Genomic DNA, 17,114 nt, shown 5'->3' with positions numbered 1-17,114 from the left:
CGAACGCAATATTTTTGTGATAAAATCATGCAGTCAAATCAGTTTGATGACTACTTAATCAGAGGGAACAGGGATGAACAAGAAGCATCCTCCAGGGCTGTTCTTTGCACTAACACTGGCCCTTTGTTCCGAGTCTCACAGTTTGACCACTTCCTAGCAGTGGGAGAGAGCTTCATGCCCCTGTGACTGTTCCTAGCCTGGACTGTCCCACCAGAAGCTCAGGGCAGGACACTTTCAGGCCCAGAGCAGGTTCTGCCCGGCGGGGTGGAGAGAGAGAGCTAGCGCGATTGCAGGGTTCCCGGGACCACCTGCGGAGGAGCCAGGGGTGCTGCCTCTCTAGCGCCCAGCTTTCCTCTCGTTATATTTCCTTTCCGGTTCTAGTCTGGGGTCCAAGGCAGTTCCCTTCCCTCTCTAGCCTCAGTCTCCTCTTGTAGAAGGCTAATGAAGTTGCTGGCAAGCAGCTCAGGCACCCGGGGTTCTGGAGCAAGCCGCTCTCGCCCAAGCGGCGGTAGCCATGCGGTTCCTGGCACCGAGAGAGCAGCGATAACAAAGAGTGGATTTTGTTTAGGCTTCCTTCTAAACAGCCTTTTTTTTTTTTTTTTTTTTTTTTTTTTTTTGGTGGTGGTGGTGGTGGTGGTAGCGGATTCCATGCGTGGTTCTCTCATAGTTCAGGAAATGAGGTGATCATCAGGGCAAGAAAGGAAGGGGGTGGATGCGGGGCGATTGAGCAATTGGACAGAACAAACACAGGAGGTCAAAGATTGTACCCAGCCAGCCCCCTCCGGCAATAAAGGAGAGCGGGTCACAGAGAGGCGGTGCAGAAGCGGGTCGGTCTGTGCTCCCCGCTACTCGCCACCCACACACACCGGGAGGATGAGGTTCGCTGTGGGCACCCTGCTGGCCTGTGCTGCCCTGGGTAAGTGTGGGCAGGGAAGGACTATGCATTCCTGCAAGCTAAAGGCTGGAAGCCCCCAAGAGCCTGCCCTTTGCTTCCTCTCTGTCCCATCTCTATGGTCTTCAATTGTTTAGGAATAACCTTTATCCTCAGGCGTCTGGGACCCTGACTCAGTCTCTACCTTTTATTACGCTCCTCCTACTGTCTCCCCTAAGTCCAGTAATTTGCAGACATGGTATATGACACGTTAGAAAACTTAACCAGTTTGCCCAGGCGCTCCACAGAGCCTCCCTGTGTAATCCAACAGATTGGTATGATAGTCAGGACTTCTGGGATCTAACCTTGCCATCTTTTCTTTGTCTCACGTCCCTTGGATGCCTTTGGCGCTGGTGTCTTAGACTACAGTGTGGGATTTTAAGCCAGAATTTAAAAAAAAAAAAAAAAAAAAACAGGGTTTCTCTGTGTATTTTTGGTGCCTTGTCCTGGATCTTGCTCTGTAGATCAGGCTGCTTTTGAACTCACAGAGATCCCCCTGGCTTTGCCTCCCGAGTGCTGGGACTAAAGGCCTGTGCCGCCACCACCGCCCAGCTGAAGCCAGAATTCTTGAGTTCAAACCATGCCTGTACTTCTCCTGTGACAGCAGTAGGTACAGCATCTGGCTGGGAGGGTCAGGTGCGGGTGAGGTCACAGGTGCCAGTCATATATCCTGCTGATTGCTCTCCAGATGGGGTCTCGAAGACCCACGTGTCTGCCCTGGTTGGACTGTAGTTAGCATTTGTCACGTCGTCCGAACCTTCTAGTTTGAGTTATTTGCCTTCCTTGAAAACGGTCAGCTTGGAAGAGGCTCCCATGCTTGTCAGCTCAGGGCACTTCATGTGACTGTGCACAGTGGCACATGACTGAGGACAAAATTTACAATTTAGATGAACTGGTTTGAAGAGGCTAAGGAGGTGTTTTAGAGAGAGTCTGCCACTGGTTTTCCCCTGGCCAGGGTGGAATAAAGGAAAAGAGTTGGGGCACCCAGCCTCCCTGTTGTCCTTCCTTATCCATCCTGAAGGACCAATGGCCTTGCCTGCCTGATTCCATGCTTTGTGCTTTGTGGACTTTGCTGAGTCAGTAAGTGAGCCCCACTGAGCTGCCCGGAAGGGGATGTAATGGAAGCTAGCAGTACCAAATCTCATGGATTACGGTATCTCTCCATCACACGGATTTTAACAGTGACACAGATGGGAAGATGGTTCAGCTGGGGAGATGCTTCCCATGTCAGCATGAAGACCTCAACTCAAAACCCTAGCAGCCATGGAAAAAGCTGGGTACAGCAATGCTCTGAGGAAACAGAGATAGGAAGATCCCGGGGAGTTACGGCCAGTCCATCTAGTAGAGTCAGCAAGGCTTAGATTCAGTGAGAGTCCCTGCCTCAAAAGAATCAGGCAGAGTAATAGCAGAAGACACCCATGTTGCCCTTTGCCTCCATGTGTACCCATCTGCACATGTGTGCATGCACTCGCGTGTGCTCACACACACCTATTTATATAAGCACATACATACAAATAGTGGTGCACATGATTGTCTTCAGCTGTTCCTCTAAATGGAAGCCAAAAGGGGGTAAAGCATTGAGGGAAGGTTTGGTAGAAGCAGAAGCCTATTGAATAGAAAGGGAGTTTCTAGTTATTTCTAAACAGAAGATAGCTGAAAAGTCTCAGGGGTAAATTCACAATCTAACTGCCACCCGGAGACAGGCAAAGTACAGAAGATTGTTATCTTCCTCTGTGGCCTGACCAGCAGAACTAGAGTCTGGGCTCCTAACAAACAGGGTGACCTTGGGCAATCCTGCATCATTCCCGGAGTCCAGCTCTCTGGTTTCTAAAAGATGGTATCCCTTTCCCCAGACCCCTAGAGTTGTAGTATAGAGCCTTGTGTCCAGGTGACTGAGAATGGTGCTTTCATACTGAAGCTCATGTTTTGATGTGACCTTCAGCCATGACAGTGAGGCAAGGAGATGGGAGAGGAGTGGGTTGTCATCCTCAGCTCCCCCAGCAAGCCCTCCAAGCAGCCCAGGCTTTGGTGGGGAAATGAGAAACCGTTGGGGTGAACTACCTTCTCTGTTCCTGGTATCAGAATGCAGCAGAGCCCTATGCTCTGTCATGACGGTCAACAGGAGTGGGATGAGAGTACAACGCAGGGGAGGTGCCATCCAGACCCTTCAGAAAGTGGAGCTTTCTCTCCCCTGCCACAGGGAGTGGGTCCCTCATGCCTCTCTGCCTTCTCTCCTGCAGGACTATGTCTGGCTGTCCCTGATAAAACTGTAAGATGGTGCGCAGTGTCTGAGCATGAAAACTCCAAATGCATCAGTTTCCGTGACCACATGAAAGCCGTCCTTCCAGCTGACGGTCCCCAGCTGGCTTGTGTGAAGAAAACCTCCTATTCTGACTGCATCAAGGCCATTTCTGTAAGTCCCGCTGCCTGGCACGGTAGAAGGGCAGCAGGGTTGCTTTCTTTAGTCAGTTTGGAATAATGTCAGGTAGGAGGCAGATGGGTGGGGTAGTCAACCCCTGCCGCTCTTCAGACTACTTTGAAAATGGAAATAGAAGAGGCGTCTTCACCGTCCATAAGGCAGGGGACAGTGTGCTTTCAAAGGTGACTCTGTTGAGGCACATAAGTTCTATGAACTCGGGAAAATAGGAATATCTGTGGCATGAAAAATTATTGCCTAACCCTGCTGGGAAATTCTCTTTCTCTCTCTTCCTCCCTCCCTCCCTTTCTCTTCCCTCCCTCTGTCTCTCGGTGTCCGACTCTGTTTGTCTCTGTCTCTCTCTCTGTCTCTCTGTGTCTCTGTGTCTCTGTCTCTCTTTGTCTCTGTCTGTCTCTGTCTGTCTCTGTCTCTGTCTCTGTCTCTCTCTCTCTCTCTCATGTGTGTGTGTGTGTGTGTGTGTGTGTGTGTGTGTGTGTGTGTGTGTTGCTAGGGCTTGAGCCCAGGGTTTGGGGAATGCTAGGCACACACTCTAACACCACATTTTGCGACCCTCCCCCATACCGGTCCTGGACACGTCTCTGGAAAGATGAGTGAACACAGAGGAGGAATTAGGAGCGGTGATGGCGGATGACAGCTGACCCCTGTGTTTTCCACTCTTGACTCCCTCAGCATAGCTCCTGTACGTCTGAGCATGGCTGTCCCTCTACTAGCTCACAGAGCTGCAGGGTTGGTTATCTTCACCCTCAGGTGTCCACAATGTAGTCAGGAAAGAAGAAAGGGTTGCAAGGGGGTGAACTATTCATGTCAACATACGTAAAGAATGGCGTTCCAACAGGGACACAGAAAGAAAACTTACAGTTTCTGTAGTCACTGTCTATCTCGTTGAGAAGGAAGCAATGAAGCTGAAATTCAACAGATGACCCAGGGTAGGGCTCTCTATGAAGAGCCATGGGTACACAGCACGCTCAAAGGCAGAGCCAAGCTGGTGTGAGGTGTAAGGAGGAAACCAGAGAAACCCAACCAACCATTAAGTAGAATAGGACAAACAAGATTTGTAATTGTGAGTACAGCCAGTAGGGGGAGAGCTGAGCTCCATTCTAGTGTGTGCAGAGGTAAAGCAGACATTTTGATTAAGAGAGAAGGAGCGCAGGAACTCAATGGAGTATGGAAATGGGTAGCTGAAGATTGTTCAAAGTGAACCTGGTAAGGCTAGCAGTGTCGGCTGACGGGCAGTTAGATATTTAGGGTTCCATTTTCATACAGAAGTGGGGATACAGATGCCTGGTCCTTCCTGATGGAGTGTGTGTGTGTGTGTGTGTGTGTGTGTGTGTGTGTGTGTGTGTCTGTCTGTCTGTCTGTCTGTCTATGTGTCTGTGTGTGTCTGTGTCTGTGTCTTCCAGGTCCAGGAGAAAGACACTTTTGAGTTGAAAGAGATAAGCATTTACACCTGTAAGCCTTCTTTTTGCTTGTAGAAAGGGAGATGAAGGCCTGTCTTTGGTTGTGTTGGCCCAAAGAAAGAGCACATTTTTCCTGAAGGTGTTGTGTTTTCTTGGGCAGGCACACAAGAGGGTTGCATTTATCCTAGGGACGCAGTCCTATGCTGGAGTATGGTCAAGCCTATTGATGCAGAAGCTTAGATGGACTTGTAATGTGGGGACAGTTCTCCAGTTCTCTGAGCAAAGCAGGACAGACCAATGGCAGGAAAGAAATAGAACAGACTGATGCAGACAGCCTGGTTTCTTTTGAGGAGTTAGTATCTGGTATGAAGAAATGGCCTTAGAATTTATAATCCTCCTGCCTCAACCTCTCCAGTGCTGGGATTATAGGCATGTACCACCATTCCTGGATTAAAACTGGGAATGTAGCTCAGTGGTAGAGCTTAGTAAAGTGAGGCCCTGGGTTCAATTAACAGCATCACAAAAAATAATTTAAAAAAAAACAGGCTTTGACAATTCAAATGTCCATGGATGGATGAGTATGCTAACAAAAGGCAGAAAATGCATACAATGGAATTATTTCAGCCTTAAAAATATATGACATTCTGACACAGGTTACAGTGTGATTAACCTTGAAAACATAAGCTAGACATGATGGGACAAATACTGTAGGATTCCATTCATTGTTAGGTGCCAAGAAGAATGGAGTTTCTAGAAGCAGGAAGCTGGATAACTGTCACTGGGGACTGGGGCAATGACTCTCTCTCTCTCTCTCTCTCTCTCTCTCTCTCTCTCTCTCTGTGTGTGTGTGTGTGTGTGTGTGTGTGTGTGTGTGTGTGTGTGTGAACTGTTTAGGGCAGGAAGCTAGATGGTCATTACTGGGGACTGGAGCAATGGGGGTGGATAAAGTCTCACTAGGAAGATGAGAATGTTCTGGAGATGGATGGTGGTGATGGTCTCACAACAATGTGAATTATTTAAGTGTCCATTTTAAAATGGCCATAATGGTAATGTATGTGCCTATTTTTTGATAATAAGGCAACCAAAGCCATTAAAATTTGACTTCTATCATTAGTGATTTCACTCAGACATACCTTATTATTTACCTATAACATGACATAGACCACAAAGCCATAGTTTTTCGCCTTAAAAATCGATCAGTAAGAACTCTCTTTTCAAGTGTCTAGATCTGTAGTTCTCAACATGTGGATCACGAGCCCTCAGGGATTGTTGAACAACCATTTCACAGGGGTCGACTAAGATCACTGGAAAACACAGATATTTACATTATAGTTCATAACAGCAGCAAAACTATAGTTATGAAGTAGCAACAAAATAATGTTATGGTGGGGGGGGGTCACCACAACATGAGGTACTGTATTAAAGGGTGGTAGCATTAGGAAGGTTGAGTACCACTGTTCTAGATCAAAGACAGATGTGCTCATTTTAAGACTTTAAGTAAAGGGCAACCCATTTGTGGGACTCCTTCCCACCACAGGGGACTGCTCTGCTTTTGAATAAACTTTGCTAGACCTTTTAAAAGAAAAGACTTTGAGGAAAGAGAAAATAGGCTGTTGACATCGTTGGAATAGTTCAAGAGGCTTATTGATTTAAACACAAGAGTCCAGTGGGGCATGAGGGTGTATTCTTGTAATTCTAGCACTTTATAGGCTGAGGCAGGAGGATTATGAGTACAAAATCAGCACAGATACATAAACTGCCTTAAAACAAACAAAAATACCAAAAAGGAGTTTAATACTCACAAAAGCATAAAATAAAATATGCAATGTTTGAAGTAATGATGATGAGGAAGAAATAAACTGGACTATCTGGCCCCAAATGTCTTAGCAGCCATGTGACATGCTGAAGTGGCTTAACCTTTATATGACTCCATTTTTGCTCACTTGTAAAAACTGAGCTGGGGTGAGGGAGTGTCAGGTATCCAAGTAGACAATTATACCAGAAATGAAAGTGAGAGGGTAACTCTGAACCTTGATCTTCCTGCCTGGGTCTACCAAATTCTGGGATAACAGGTGTGTGTGAGCATGGCATGCTGGCTCCTACTGTTTCATGGGCCCAGGACTGTAGGGAAAAGTGAGGAATCTTGAGTCCGTGGTAGGCCAAGTGCCTTTAAGGTCTTCATCTTCCTCAGAGGCAGCCCCACAACAGCACCCACAGAGGAGCCACAGGAATGCTTAAAACACAAGGGTATCTGAATGAAGGACCCTTCTGTGTGGCTGAGCATGGAAACAGAATATAAAAACCACTACAGGCCCTGAGTGTTCAATACAACCCTGTCAGAACCTACAGTACACCGGCTGTGCCCACCTCCAGAGAGGGAGGGACTCTTTCCCCCACCAAGCCTGCCAGGCCAAGCCTCTACATTTGCCGAGAGTAAGTCTACATTAGGGTATTTTTGGCCAGGCTCTGGACACATCAGGGAAAAGAGAAAACCACTCTGTTCCTTTCTCTACGAAGGAACAAATGTGCACAGTAGCTAAGTGGTCTTTTGACAAACATGGAATCAACCCAAGCCAGCAGGGATGGATGTGTTTTGGCTAGAGTTGGGGTTTTCTGGCCCTGGACCCATGGGGCAATGCTAGTCCCTCCCCATCTGTTCTGGCTTAGGGAGGCTTTCTTCAGAAGCAAGGGTTTCATTGAGAGTTATTCTCTTTTAGGGTACTGAAGCAGATGCCATAACCTTGGACGCTGGGTGGGTGTATGAAGCAGGCCTGACTCCCAACGACCTAAAGCCTGTGGCAGCAGAGATGTATGGGACACCTGATAGTAAGTTCTCCCAAAGTGCCCAGGAGGGTGTGTTGTGGCGTTGTCTCCTGGTAGAGATTAAATTTCCTTTCATAGGCAGGTATCAGATATTAAATACTAGCAAGTGTTCTCTTTGGGGAGTCAGTGAGGAGTGAGAAGATCTTCTAGCCCTCTAGTCACAAATCAAAGCTTCTTGGGACTTTGGGCTGGTTGAAGGCTGGTATGGGCCTTCTGAGTCAGGCATCCTCACTGGACAAAGGGAGCAGCCTGGGGTCCAGCTTGGCCTTCATTGGCTCTGGTAGTATGTCCAAGCTCCCTGGAGCCTCAGGTGCCATGGACATGGGAAAACCCACCCTCTGGCACACAGTGAGAGCCCAGCAGTCCAAGAAGTCTTCTAAGATTGTTCTGACTGTCCCTATCACCAGGGGACATAAAATACTTTGAGGGGGGCAGGGAATGTGAACCTGTGTTGTTGCAGCTGCGCATTCCTGGTGGCCCTGGGTTGACGAGAGTAAGATGAACAGAGAGCACCAATGACCAGTGCTTCCCTGTGCCCTGACAAAGCCCTCCATTCACACTGTTCCCTTTCAGAGCCACAAACCTCCTACTTGGCTGTGGCTGTGGTGAAGAAGGGTACGGACTTCCAGCTGAACCAGCTCCAAGGCAAGAAATCCTGCCACACTGGCCTGGGCAGGTCCGCAGGATGGAATGTTCCCATCGGCTTACTTTTCTGCAATTTTCCGGAGCCTCGCAGTCCTATTGAGAAGGGTAAGCTATCACCTCTATTCTGGATGTCCTGCTGAGGCCACACAGTCATGATTAGTCAGGAAGGTAGGCTGAACTCTCAGGTAGTGGAGAGAGATGAAACATTAGAGTGGCGGGTCCCTAGCACCAGCTGCCCATGGGAAGTGGCAGCTGAGGCATTTTTGTTGTTGTGACCGCCAATAGCCCAGCAGAGGCTATCCTGAAGAGGGAAGAAAAGGGCAGGTGGGTCCACAAGGGATTTCCATATTCGCTTTAGCAGCTGGGCCTACCCTCCATCCTAACCCCCCGCCCCGCCCCCCCCCCCCCCCCCCCCCCCCCCAGTTCAGGTCTGGAGATGTGATTCATTCTGCTAAAGGGTGCTTTGGTGCCACCTGCTGGTCATGAGGTTGTCCTGCACCTCTCTAGGCTGTTCTACCACTCCCAGGGGCGCCCTCTCTCGGACAAATCTGGGAGCAGAGGAAGCCGACAAAAGCCTAGGGCAAGCCTTGGTGGGCAGGAAGTAGGGACTGTTGTACCTTGGAAGGTAACTGCAGGGCACGGGTTAACCTATTCCTGTTTAGAAACCGTGCTTGGCGCATGCAAGCTGAGCCAAGACTGCGCGCTCTGGCTCCGTGACTTTGTGCCTCTGCATTCCCTCACCAGGCTAGACTTGGGTGATGGCATTCTGCTTATGCCTTGTTGTCCATTTCTTTGTATTGAGCAGCTGTGGCCAGTTTCTTCTCGGGCAGTTGTGTCCCCTGTGCAGATCCGGTGGCCTTCCCTCAACTGTGTCAGCTGTGTCCAGGCTGTGGCTGCTCCTCTCTTCAACCATACTTTGGCTATACAGGTGCCTTCAAGTGAGTATCGCCGCCCTGTGGTGGCCAGTGCTGAAAGTCCTCAAATGCGGGTTCTTTGCTGACCCAAAACAGACGACCTGCCTAAAGGCATCTAGGGGGCTTAAACTGCTCCCAAGGAGGCAGTGGTACAACTTGGGACTCTTAAGGCCAGGCTAGGCTACATTCCCTTTCATCTGATGTCAAAGGTCAAGCCCTGTCTGGGAGTCCTCTCTTTCCTCAGAGCTCTTGCATCCGGCTGGTGTCTCCTCCCATCGAGCTGGGCAGCATCCAAAGGGACCAACACACCCCTAGTGCCTATGGATGTGACAGAGCCTCTGCCCCATGACAGCAGTGAACCATGCTCAATGTACTGGACACTCCCCTGTCCCCACCCCAACAGTACATGTGGCTTTTTTTTTTAAAAGAAAAAATTTTACATATATTTTGATCATATTCTTTCCCTTCCCCCAACTCCTCCTAGATCCTACACACACACACACACACACACACACACACACACCACCACCACCACCACCACCACCACCACCACCAACAACAACAACAACAACAACAACAAAGGTCAAAACACAACAAAAACCAAACAAACAAAAAGCACACAGGGAAGAAAAAAAAAATATGGGGGCTGCTTTTCATTGGTTAGCTGCTCCTGGGGCATGGGTCCCACCCTGAAGAAAACTGATTTTCTAAGCAAGCAAGCTTCTTGGATGGGGGGGTGGGGGGTGACTTTGTGTCATGTGGCTGGTTTCTTGCTCTCTTTTTTAAATCTTGTGTATACCCTGAAGTCCTCATAACCAGGGTAGAAATACCATCATCTTCTGCACTAGGGACTTGAAGCCTTTTTGCGTTAAAATATCTCCACCTTCTTTTTGCCAGTTTGGGGTACAAATCGAGGGGCGTTCATCTTGGGTGAGCTCACCCTCCCTCAGCAGTGTGCTGGATGTCAGCAGACCAGAGTTCATGTGCTTCTTTCCCACAGGTGCCTGAAAGAGGGAGGTGGTGATGTGGCCTTTGTCAAGCATACAACCATATTTGGTAAGAGATGGGAAAGGACTGGGGCAGGTGCCCTGCACCCCTTTTCATAGTTGGTAGGCGGACATGAGCATGCAGGGTTTCTCGATCATTGTTTGAGTTTCTACGTGTGCGGAGGCAGGTGCTTTGTGGTGGGGGTCTCCACCTAGATTCCTGGGCCTCTTTCTATCGCTCAGACTGCATAATGGCTGTACCTCTAGGGTGGATTCGCCAAGGCCAAGGTTTGGAGGTTGGTCTGGCTGACCTTGGCCTGTCAGTAGTCTTGCTGAGCTCAGACTCATGGGATCGAGGCAGTCATTGCTCATTGCTTCCCTGACCCACAGAAGCCTCCTTGCCTTCATCTGGTTATAGGCTCCTCTTCCTGCATGTCCCTTGGTCCTCAGAAACCCCTCCAGGTTGGACCTTCAGCTTATGCTTTCTATGATAATAGGACTACAAAGGATGGGAGGGGCTCAGCCTACCAGAGGCTGACCTGAGCTCTCCCTCCTTAGAGGTCCTGCCAAACCAGGCTGACAGGGACCAATATGAGCTGCTCTGTCCTGACAACACCCGCAAGCCAGTGGATCAATATGAGCAATGCTACTTAGCCCGGATCCCTTCTCACGCTGTTGTGGCTCGCAATGTGGACGGCAAGGAGGACTTGATCTGGGAGATTCTCAAAGTGGCCCAGGTATTCCACCCACCATCCTCTCCCCTGCTTACAGATCTGTGCTCAGATCTTCTTGACATACTAGGACAGTCCTTGGGTATGTTCAGTACACAGTGGGGATCCTGTCATACATTACCAAACTCTCCAGCATCCCCAGTTGGGGCTCCTTGTAGAGTAGCAGGTGTCTTCTCTGGTATCAGTATTCACTACCTTTTGACCAATGACACCTTCTCCATCTAAGGTAGGCCCTCAAGGTCCAGAGGAAATCCCAAAGGCTCTCCTATAACCCAAAAGGGAAGAGAATCTCTCTTTATCTCCCCACTCACACACACACACACACACACACACACACACACACACACACACACATCCTGACTGCGGAGGGACAGGCTTTCCCCTGCCAGTTCTGTGCCTCTTGGATGGGGTTAGTTAAGACAACTTCCTCTGGTCCAGCCTACTCATCTGTCCATCAAGAGTCTAAGGGGGCAACCATCCAGTGCCAGCCTCTGCACTAGACTTACTTCTTGTCCTCAGCGAGCTCTCAACCACTCAGGAAGACAGGCTTAGAAACACAGGGGAGGAGAAATGTGGTACGGTCCTTAAAAAAATACTGGACAAAGACAGTGCTAGGTGATGGAGAGCATGCTTGAATGCCTTATTTCCTGGTACCTCCAAGTTTCTTGCGGTTTTAAAATCAGTTTCCTGGTGTTTTTCCTGTTCTCTTCAGTCCTGGTTTTTACCTCCCTGATCCCTGTTGCTCTTTGCTGCTCTGTTTTTTCCCCGGAAACAGGAACATTTTGGCAAAGGCACATCAAAAGACTTCCAGCTGTTCAGCTCTCCTTTGGAAAAAGACCTGCTGTTTAAGAATTCTGCCATTGGGCTGGTAAGGGTCCCCTCAAGAATGGACTACAAGCTGTACCTCGGCCATAACTATGTCACCGCCATACGGAATGTACGGGAAGGAACATGTAAGTACTCAGGAAAAGCCAGGAATGTGGGCAACCAGGCAAGTTTAAGAAGCAGCCATAGTCTTTCTGGGGACTGTCGGCCTCTCCTGGTGTTCCTATTTCTGTCGTGCTTGTGAGCACAGGGCTGGACTAACGCTGGGTGGTACCAACCATGAGAGGGCCTGGAGGTCACCAAGGGCTTTAAAGGCTCTTCACATTTTAAATGACCCGGGCCGGGACTGGTATCATTTCCTCTGCATAAATCAGGGTATTCCCATGCCCTTTATGAAGCCCATTAGACCATTATAAAGTAAATAACTCAAAGTTTCTGCAGATATACACCCCTTGCCAATACTATGGTCAACATAGGCATAATGAAGCTGTAGGTCTAGGGAGGTTGATCTTGCCCTGGGTTTCATTGGGGCACTGGAGGTTTGCCTAATAATGTATTCATTCAGTGGATATGTATTGAACATCTAGCCACACTGCTAGATGCTGGACTGAAAAACACATATTAGGTTCTGTTGTCCTGGGACTTTCAGGCTAGGGAGAGGACAGATGTTTGAGAGATGGTCACACTACTGGACAACTAGTTACAAAGTGAAAAAATGAAAAATAAGAACGACAATAAAATAGCAAGGTCCTGCAGAGTGAAAATCAAAGTCCAACAGACTCTCCTGGCCAAGAGTTGAGTCTCCCTGAGAGAGTGACTTGGGAACCAGGCCTAAAAGATGGGCATGTGCACATATATCTGTCAGTCTGTCTATCTATCTATCTATCTATCTATCTATCTATCTATCTATCTATCGTTGCTGGCCACTTATTATACTGAGCCCATAATAACATTGATTAAATAGGAGAGTGCCCTGGTGAGTGAGTTAGGTGTGTCCTTTTCTTTAGTAGCACTTAATTCTCCCATGTGGAAACCTATGACAAATAATGAACGTAGAAATGGTTGATTAGTTAAAACTGTTATTTGAAAAAGAAGGAAGAAAGAAGAGTGTTCAGATGTTAGGGTGTCCTGAGGTTAGAGAGTTGGCTTTACAAAAGAAAGGGTTGGTGAAGCATTAATCTAATTAATCTTTAGCAATAAAAAAATCAGGAGTCAAATACTAGGGTAAGAACCTGAAAGATCAGAGAACCAGGGGCAGCCACAAGTTACTTCCTGCCTCTTTTGTTCCTCCATCCAAAAAGGGCCGAGATCCTCCCTCAGCCCTGCTTTACCACTTCCTGTCCATCTCTCTACAGTCCTCCAAACCTCTATGGCCAGCTAGTGGCTAGCTCTGCCCTCTGACTCCAAGCAAGCTTTATATGTCAGAACACAATCAAAATATCAAGCAACATTTCCCCCTTTTTTTCTAAATAAAAAGTGAAGGTTTTGACTAGCATAGTAAAACTCTATACAATGATACAATAACTATATATGGGCAAGAATTACATTAACAATGTCTAGTCCATTTGCACTTGACAAATTCAGAGAAAATACTCCATTATCTATCCTATCTTGGTGAGTCCAAAGTGTACCTAATTCAATTTCTATCCTAACTTGCATTACCAACCCAAAACTATCTTTTTATGTCTTTCAACTTTATACACTTTATACCTCTTTTGAGAGTTTCTTTTCTGAATCTGGTAACAAGGGAAACTATAACTATCTAGTCTTCAGCTCCATCAGAGACCTGAGAAGGATATAATTACTTGAATAAACAAAAAGTGTAGAACAAACAATTTCTAAAATTAAGGAATGGCAGAAACAGCTGGCTGCCTGGACAGTCACCCAAGGTTCCTCTGTAACATTGGGGCATCCATCTTCAGCCTGCAGTCCTAGAATATCTTACAGACTTTACCGTGAGGCAGGATTTTTGAAGGACTATCTTGCCTTGTCTTGGCAAAGTTTGGCAGTCCTTTCTTCTGTGTCCTGCTTGTCTAATTTGGACAGCATACTATCAGCAGTTGAGGTAAGGGCAGTTTCTTGCCCAGTGGCTAACTTTTGCCACAAAGAAAGTAAACTCATGTGAAGTTTTTTTGGATGCCCAACATCTTCTCTGAAGTCGATTGGCACTGCCAGGAGCAGGCATGTCTCATTGTCATTAAAAAAAAAAAAAGAAACCTGTGTTATTAAAACATCTTAAATACCATATTCTGTAGATCTCTGAAATGTTTGAAGACGACCTGTCTATCTAAAATAGATCTATTTGACCTTGAAAACATACCTAACATGACTACAAGTTTGATTGTAATAGGTGACTAACTACTGACCTGCATTTATTTATTATCCTAAATAGCTTGTAATAATAACTTTCAGGGACTAGAAATTTACAATATATTGTTAAATGAGCTGCATAGGTACAATACCTTAAACAAGAGTAGAAATGTAAGTACAGTATGTTCTAACAAAACTAACCTCAAATTTGTATCAATATGCAAAAATATCTTAAACAAGAGTAGAAACATACACAGTATAACAAAAATAACCTCAAATTTGTATCAATATACAAAAATCCAAACCAATGTAAAACATTTAAAACTAGTAGTTACTTTTTTGGTTTAAAAGTAGATCCCTGAACAATATCCCTGGATCTAATCTCCTTTGTTCAGCTTTTTTTCTGACCATTACCAATAACAACTTGTAACTAGCCCCTCTTAAATGATAATAAACATCCATAACCCATTTTTTTGGGGAATGTGGGCATAGTTCTCTAGACTACTTCCTGCTGGTTGGGGTACTGGTAATCTTTGGAGGACCCTGAGAAAATTCAGGATTATGGTCAAGTTCTGACTGGGGTATTCTGTGAGGCTGGGTCATCTCAGCCAGCAGCCTTGAAGCTGTTCTGGATGTAGAATTCTGTGGAGACTGTAACAGGCATTCTGAGATGCTGGATCACCTGGGCCATTCATTTTCAATGAAGTCTGGTCTCCTTGTTCTGAAAATACATAAACTTTTAAAGGTAACATACATATTTGCATCAATATAAATATAGACTGTGCATTATATACAAGTCAGCCAAACATGATTTTTTGTTATGTGTTTGAACAGGTAAATATATACATCAGGTGTTTTGTAGTTCTTTTAGGTTTATTTCTTTATGTCTGCAGTCAGGATTTCAGGGGTCTTCCTCAATCAAACCTGATTTTCTTTAACCCAGACTGAATCGACAGCTTCTCATTTCCTGTGGAAATAAAAGCAGAACCCCTCCCCCAAAGTAACACATCTTTTGACCTAAATTTTGAAGTTAAAATATCTTTAAAATATATAAGTTGGTTGAATCTAGCAGTTTTTATAATCCAGTATCTCTTAGCAGCCAAAAAATTGAAAGACAACATAATAACATACAAGATCCAGACTCCCTGTGTACTTCCCATCTTTATATGGCTTATTATATATTTTATTACTCTATTCCTTTCTAAGGACCTTCTCTACTCTTTTTATTTTCTCTCCCAAGCCTACATATATTTTTAAGCACACTGTAATGTTTAGAGGTTTTTCTTGTCTGAATCTGTCTTTACTACATATCTGTAATCTTTTCTGTCAGCATGAGCAAAAACCCTAAACCCACAATGCAGCATGTTGGTGGGGCTCTCGAGCCTGTATGAAGTGACTGGGAGAAGCCTCTCCCATGTGGGAGACTATGGGAACCCACCATGCTGCTTAGCTCATGGCAGTTGGTGGTGGCTCCACCATGCAGGCAATTGTCTAGAGATGCATCTCTACACCGCAGCTGGCATGCCCAGTGTGGCTCTATTTCTGTGTATTTAGAACCCTTTTAAAGCTTTCTCAGGACTTATGTGGATCCATGCCCCAAGTTGGGTGCCAGGTGAAGCATCAATCTAATTAATTAATCAATCTAATTAATCTTTATCAATAAAAAATATATAGTCAAATATTAGGGTAAGAACCTGAAAGACCAGAGAACCAGGAGCAGCTGCCAGTTGCTTCCTACCTCTTTTGTTCCTCCATCCAAAAAGGGCCGAGATCCTGTCTCAGCCCCACCTTACCACTTCCTGTCTCCTCTCTCTACAGCCCTCCAAACCTCTATGGTCAGCTAGTGACTAGCTCTGCCCTCTGACTCCAAGCAAGCTTTATATGTCAGAACACAATCAAAATATCATACAATAGGCTGGGGTCTAGAGAGATGACTCAGTGGTCAAAAACAAGTGTGGCTTGTTACCCATATTAGACAGCTCACAACTGCCTGTAACTCCAGTTCCAGAGGATCTGATGCCCTCTCCCAGCCTCTGAGGATACCGTACTCACACACACAAACCCACATACAGATATATACACACATATATAGTTAAAATTAAAGAAAAATAGTCTACAGAAGAGGAAAAGCTGGATTTAAATGAAATCAACCAAAGTTGGACTGTCTACCGTCTTTGGTTTCCTAGATGATTATGAGTTCCTTGAATGGGATCTGTCTATCTCATCATTTGCATGAAGCAGTCAACAGCATTGACATATCCCAGACAGCAGCTCGGGCTTCTTTTTCCTAACCTCTGGTTCTTCTTCTTGAACTACAGGCCCAGAAAGCCCCAGCACCACCTCACCAGTAAAGTGGTGTGCTCTGAGTCACCTCGAGAGACTCAAGTGTGATGAATGGAGTGTTAACAGTGGAGGGCAAATAGAGTGTGAATCAGCAGAGACCACTGAGGATTGCATTGACAAGATTGTGGTATGTCTCTTCTGCCTCTCTAGGGTAGTGTCCCCAACACTGGCCTCCTGGCCCACTGTAAGGTGGAGTCAGCAAGTGTAGCTAGAGTGCTGTGGAAACCCCCTCTGGAGTGTTGGGATTATGCGCCTCTATGCCACTACCTAGGCTTAGGGGTTGCTCAAGACAGAACCCTGGGCCTCCAGTGTGCTAGGCTGCACTCTACCAACTGAGCTGTAGTTGCTGTTGGGTATTGGATAGCGAACCAGTAAATATATGGAAACAAAGTAACATCTATGGACAACACTGGGATTTCTTGCCACTGTCAACTAATCCTTCAGGAGTTTCCTAGTTCTGCTTTTGAGCTCTTAAAAATAACTGTGTGCTTTCTAGTCTATCCATCACAAAGCAAAGCAGACCACCAACACTGCTCTTCTATCCACATTTTAAAATATTACACTATTTTAGCTCCATTTCATTTTATTGGTTTGTCTGAGTCAAGGCAAGAAAAAAAAAATCAAACCAAATTAATGCAAAGCATGCTATCTCAAACCTGAGTCTATAAAGTATAAAGGTATACTAACATCTAGGTGTGTCTGACTGGTCATTTGGGAGTCCAGTACCAAGATCTACTGTCGCCCTGGCTTTACAACTTGTGCTTGGGAGGAC

The 17,114-nt window shown here is 46.3% G+C and overlaps 1 protein-coding gene across 1 annotated transcript in view; it reads left to right on the top strand.

Moving 5' to 3' along the window:
• Positions 1-648: 648 nt before the first annotated feature.
• Positions 649-17,114, top strand: part of LOC118586829 (serotransferrin-like) — a 29,212-nt gene continuing 12,746 nt past the window's right edge. The window contains exons 1-9 of the mRNA XM_036192161.1: positions 649-916; positions 3,172-3,344; positions 7,483-7,591; positions 8,162-8,338; positions 9,039-9,171; positions 10,148-10,203; positions 10,692-10,870; positions 11,640-11,817; positions 16,318-16,469. Of these exons, the coding sequence (XP_036048054.1) occupies positions 874-916; positions 3,172-3,344; positions 7,483-7,591; positions 8,162-8,338; positions 9,039-9,171; positions 10,148-10,203; positions 10,692-10,870; positions 11,640-11,817; positions 16,318-16,469 (1,200 nt within the window). The 5' untranslated portion in view covers positions 649-873. The remainder of the gene's footprint in view (positions 917-3,171; positions 3,345-7,482; positions 7,592-8,161; positions 8,339-9,038; positions 9,172-10,147; positions 10,204-10,691; positions 10,871-11,639; positions 11,818-16,317; positions 16,470-17,114) is intronic.

Source organism: Onychomys torridus, chromosome 7 (assembly GCF_903995425.1).
Source record: "Onychomys torridus chromosome 7, mOncTor1.1, whole genome shotgun sequence".
Lineage (NCBI taxonomy): Eukaryota > Metazoa > Chordata > Mammalia > Rodentia > Cricetidae > Onychomys > Onychomys torridus.
The sequence above is the reverse complement of the archived record's forward strand: the minus strand, read 5'-3'. Positions and strand labels throughout refer to the sequence as shown.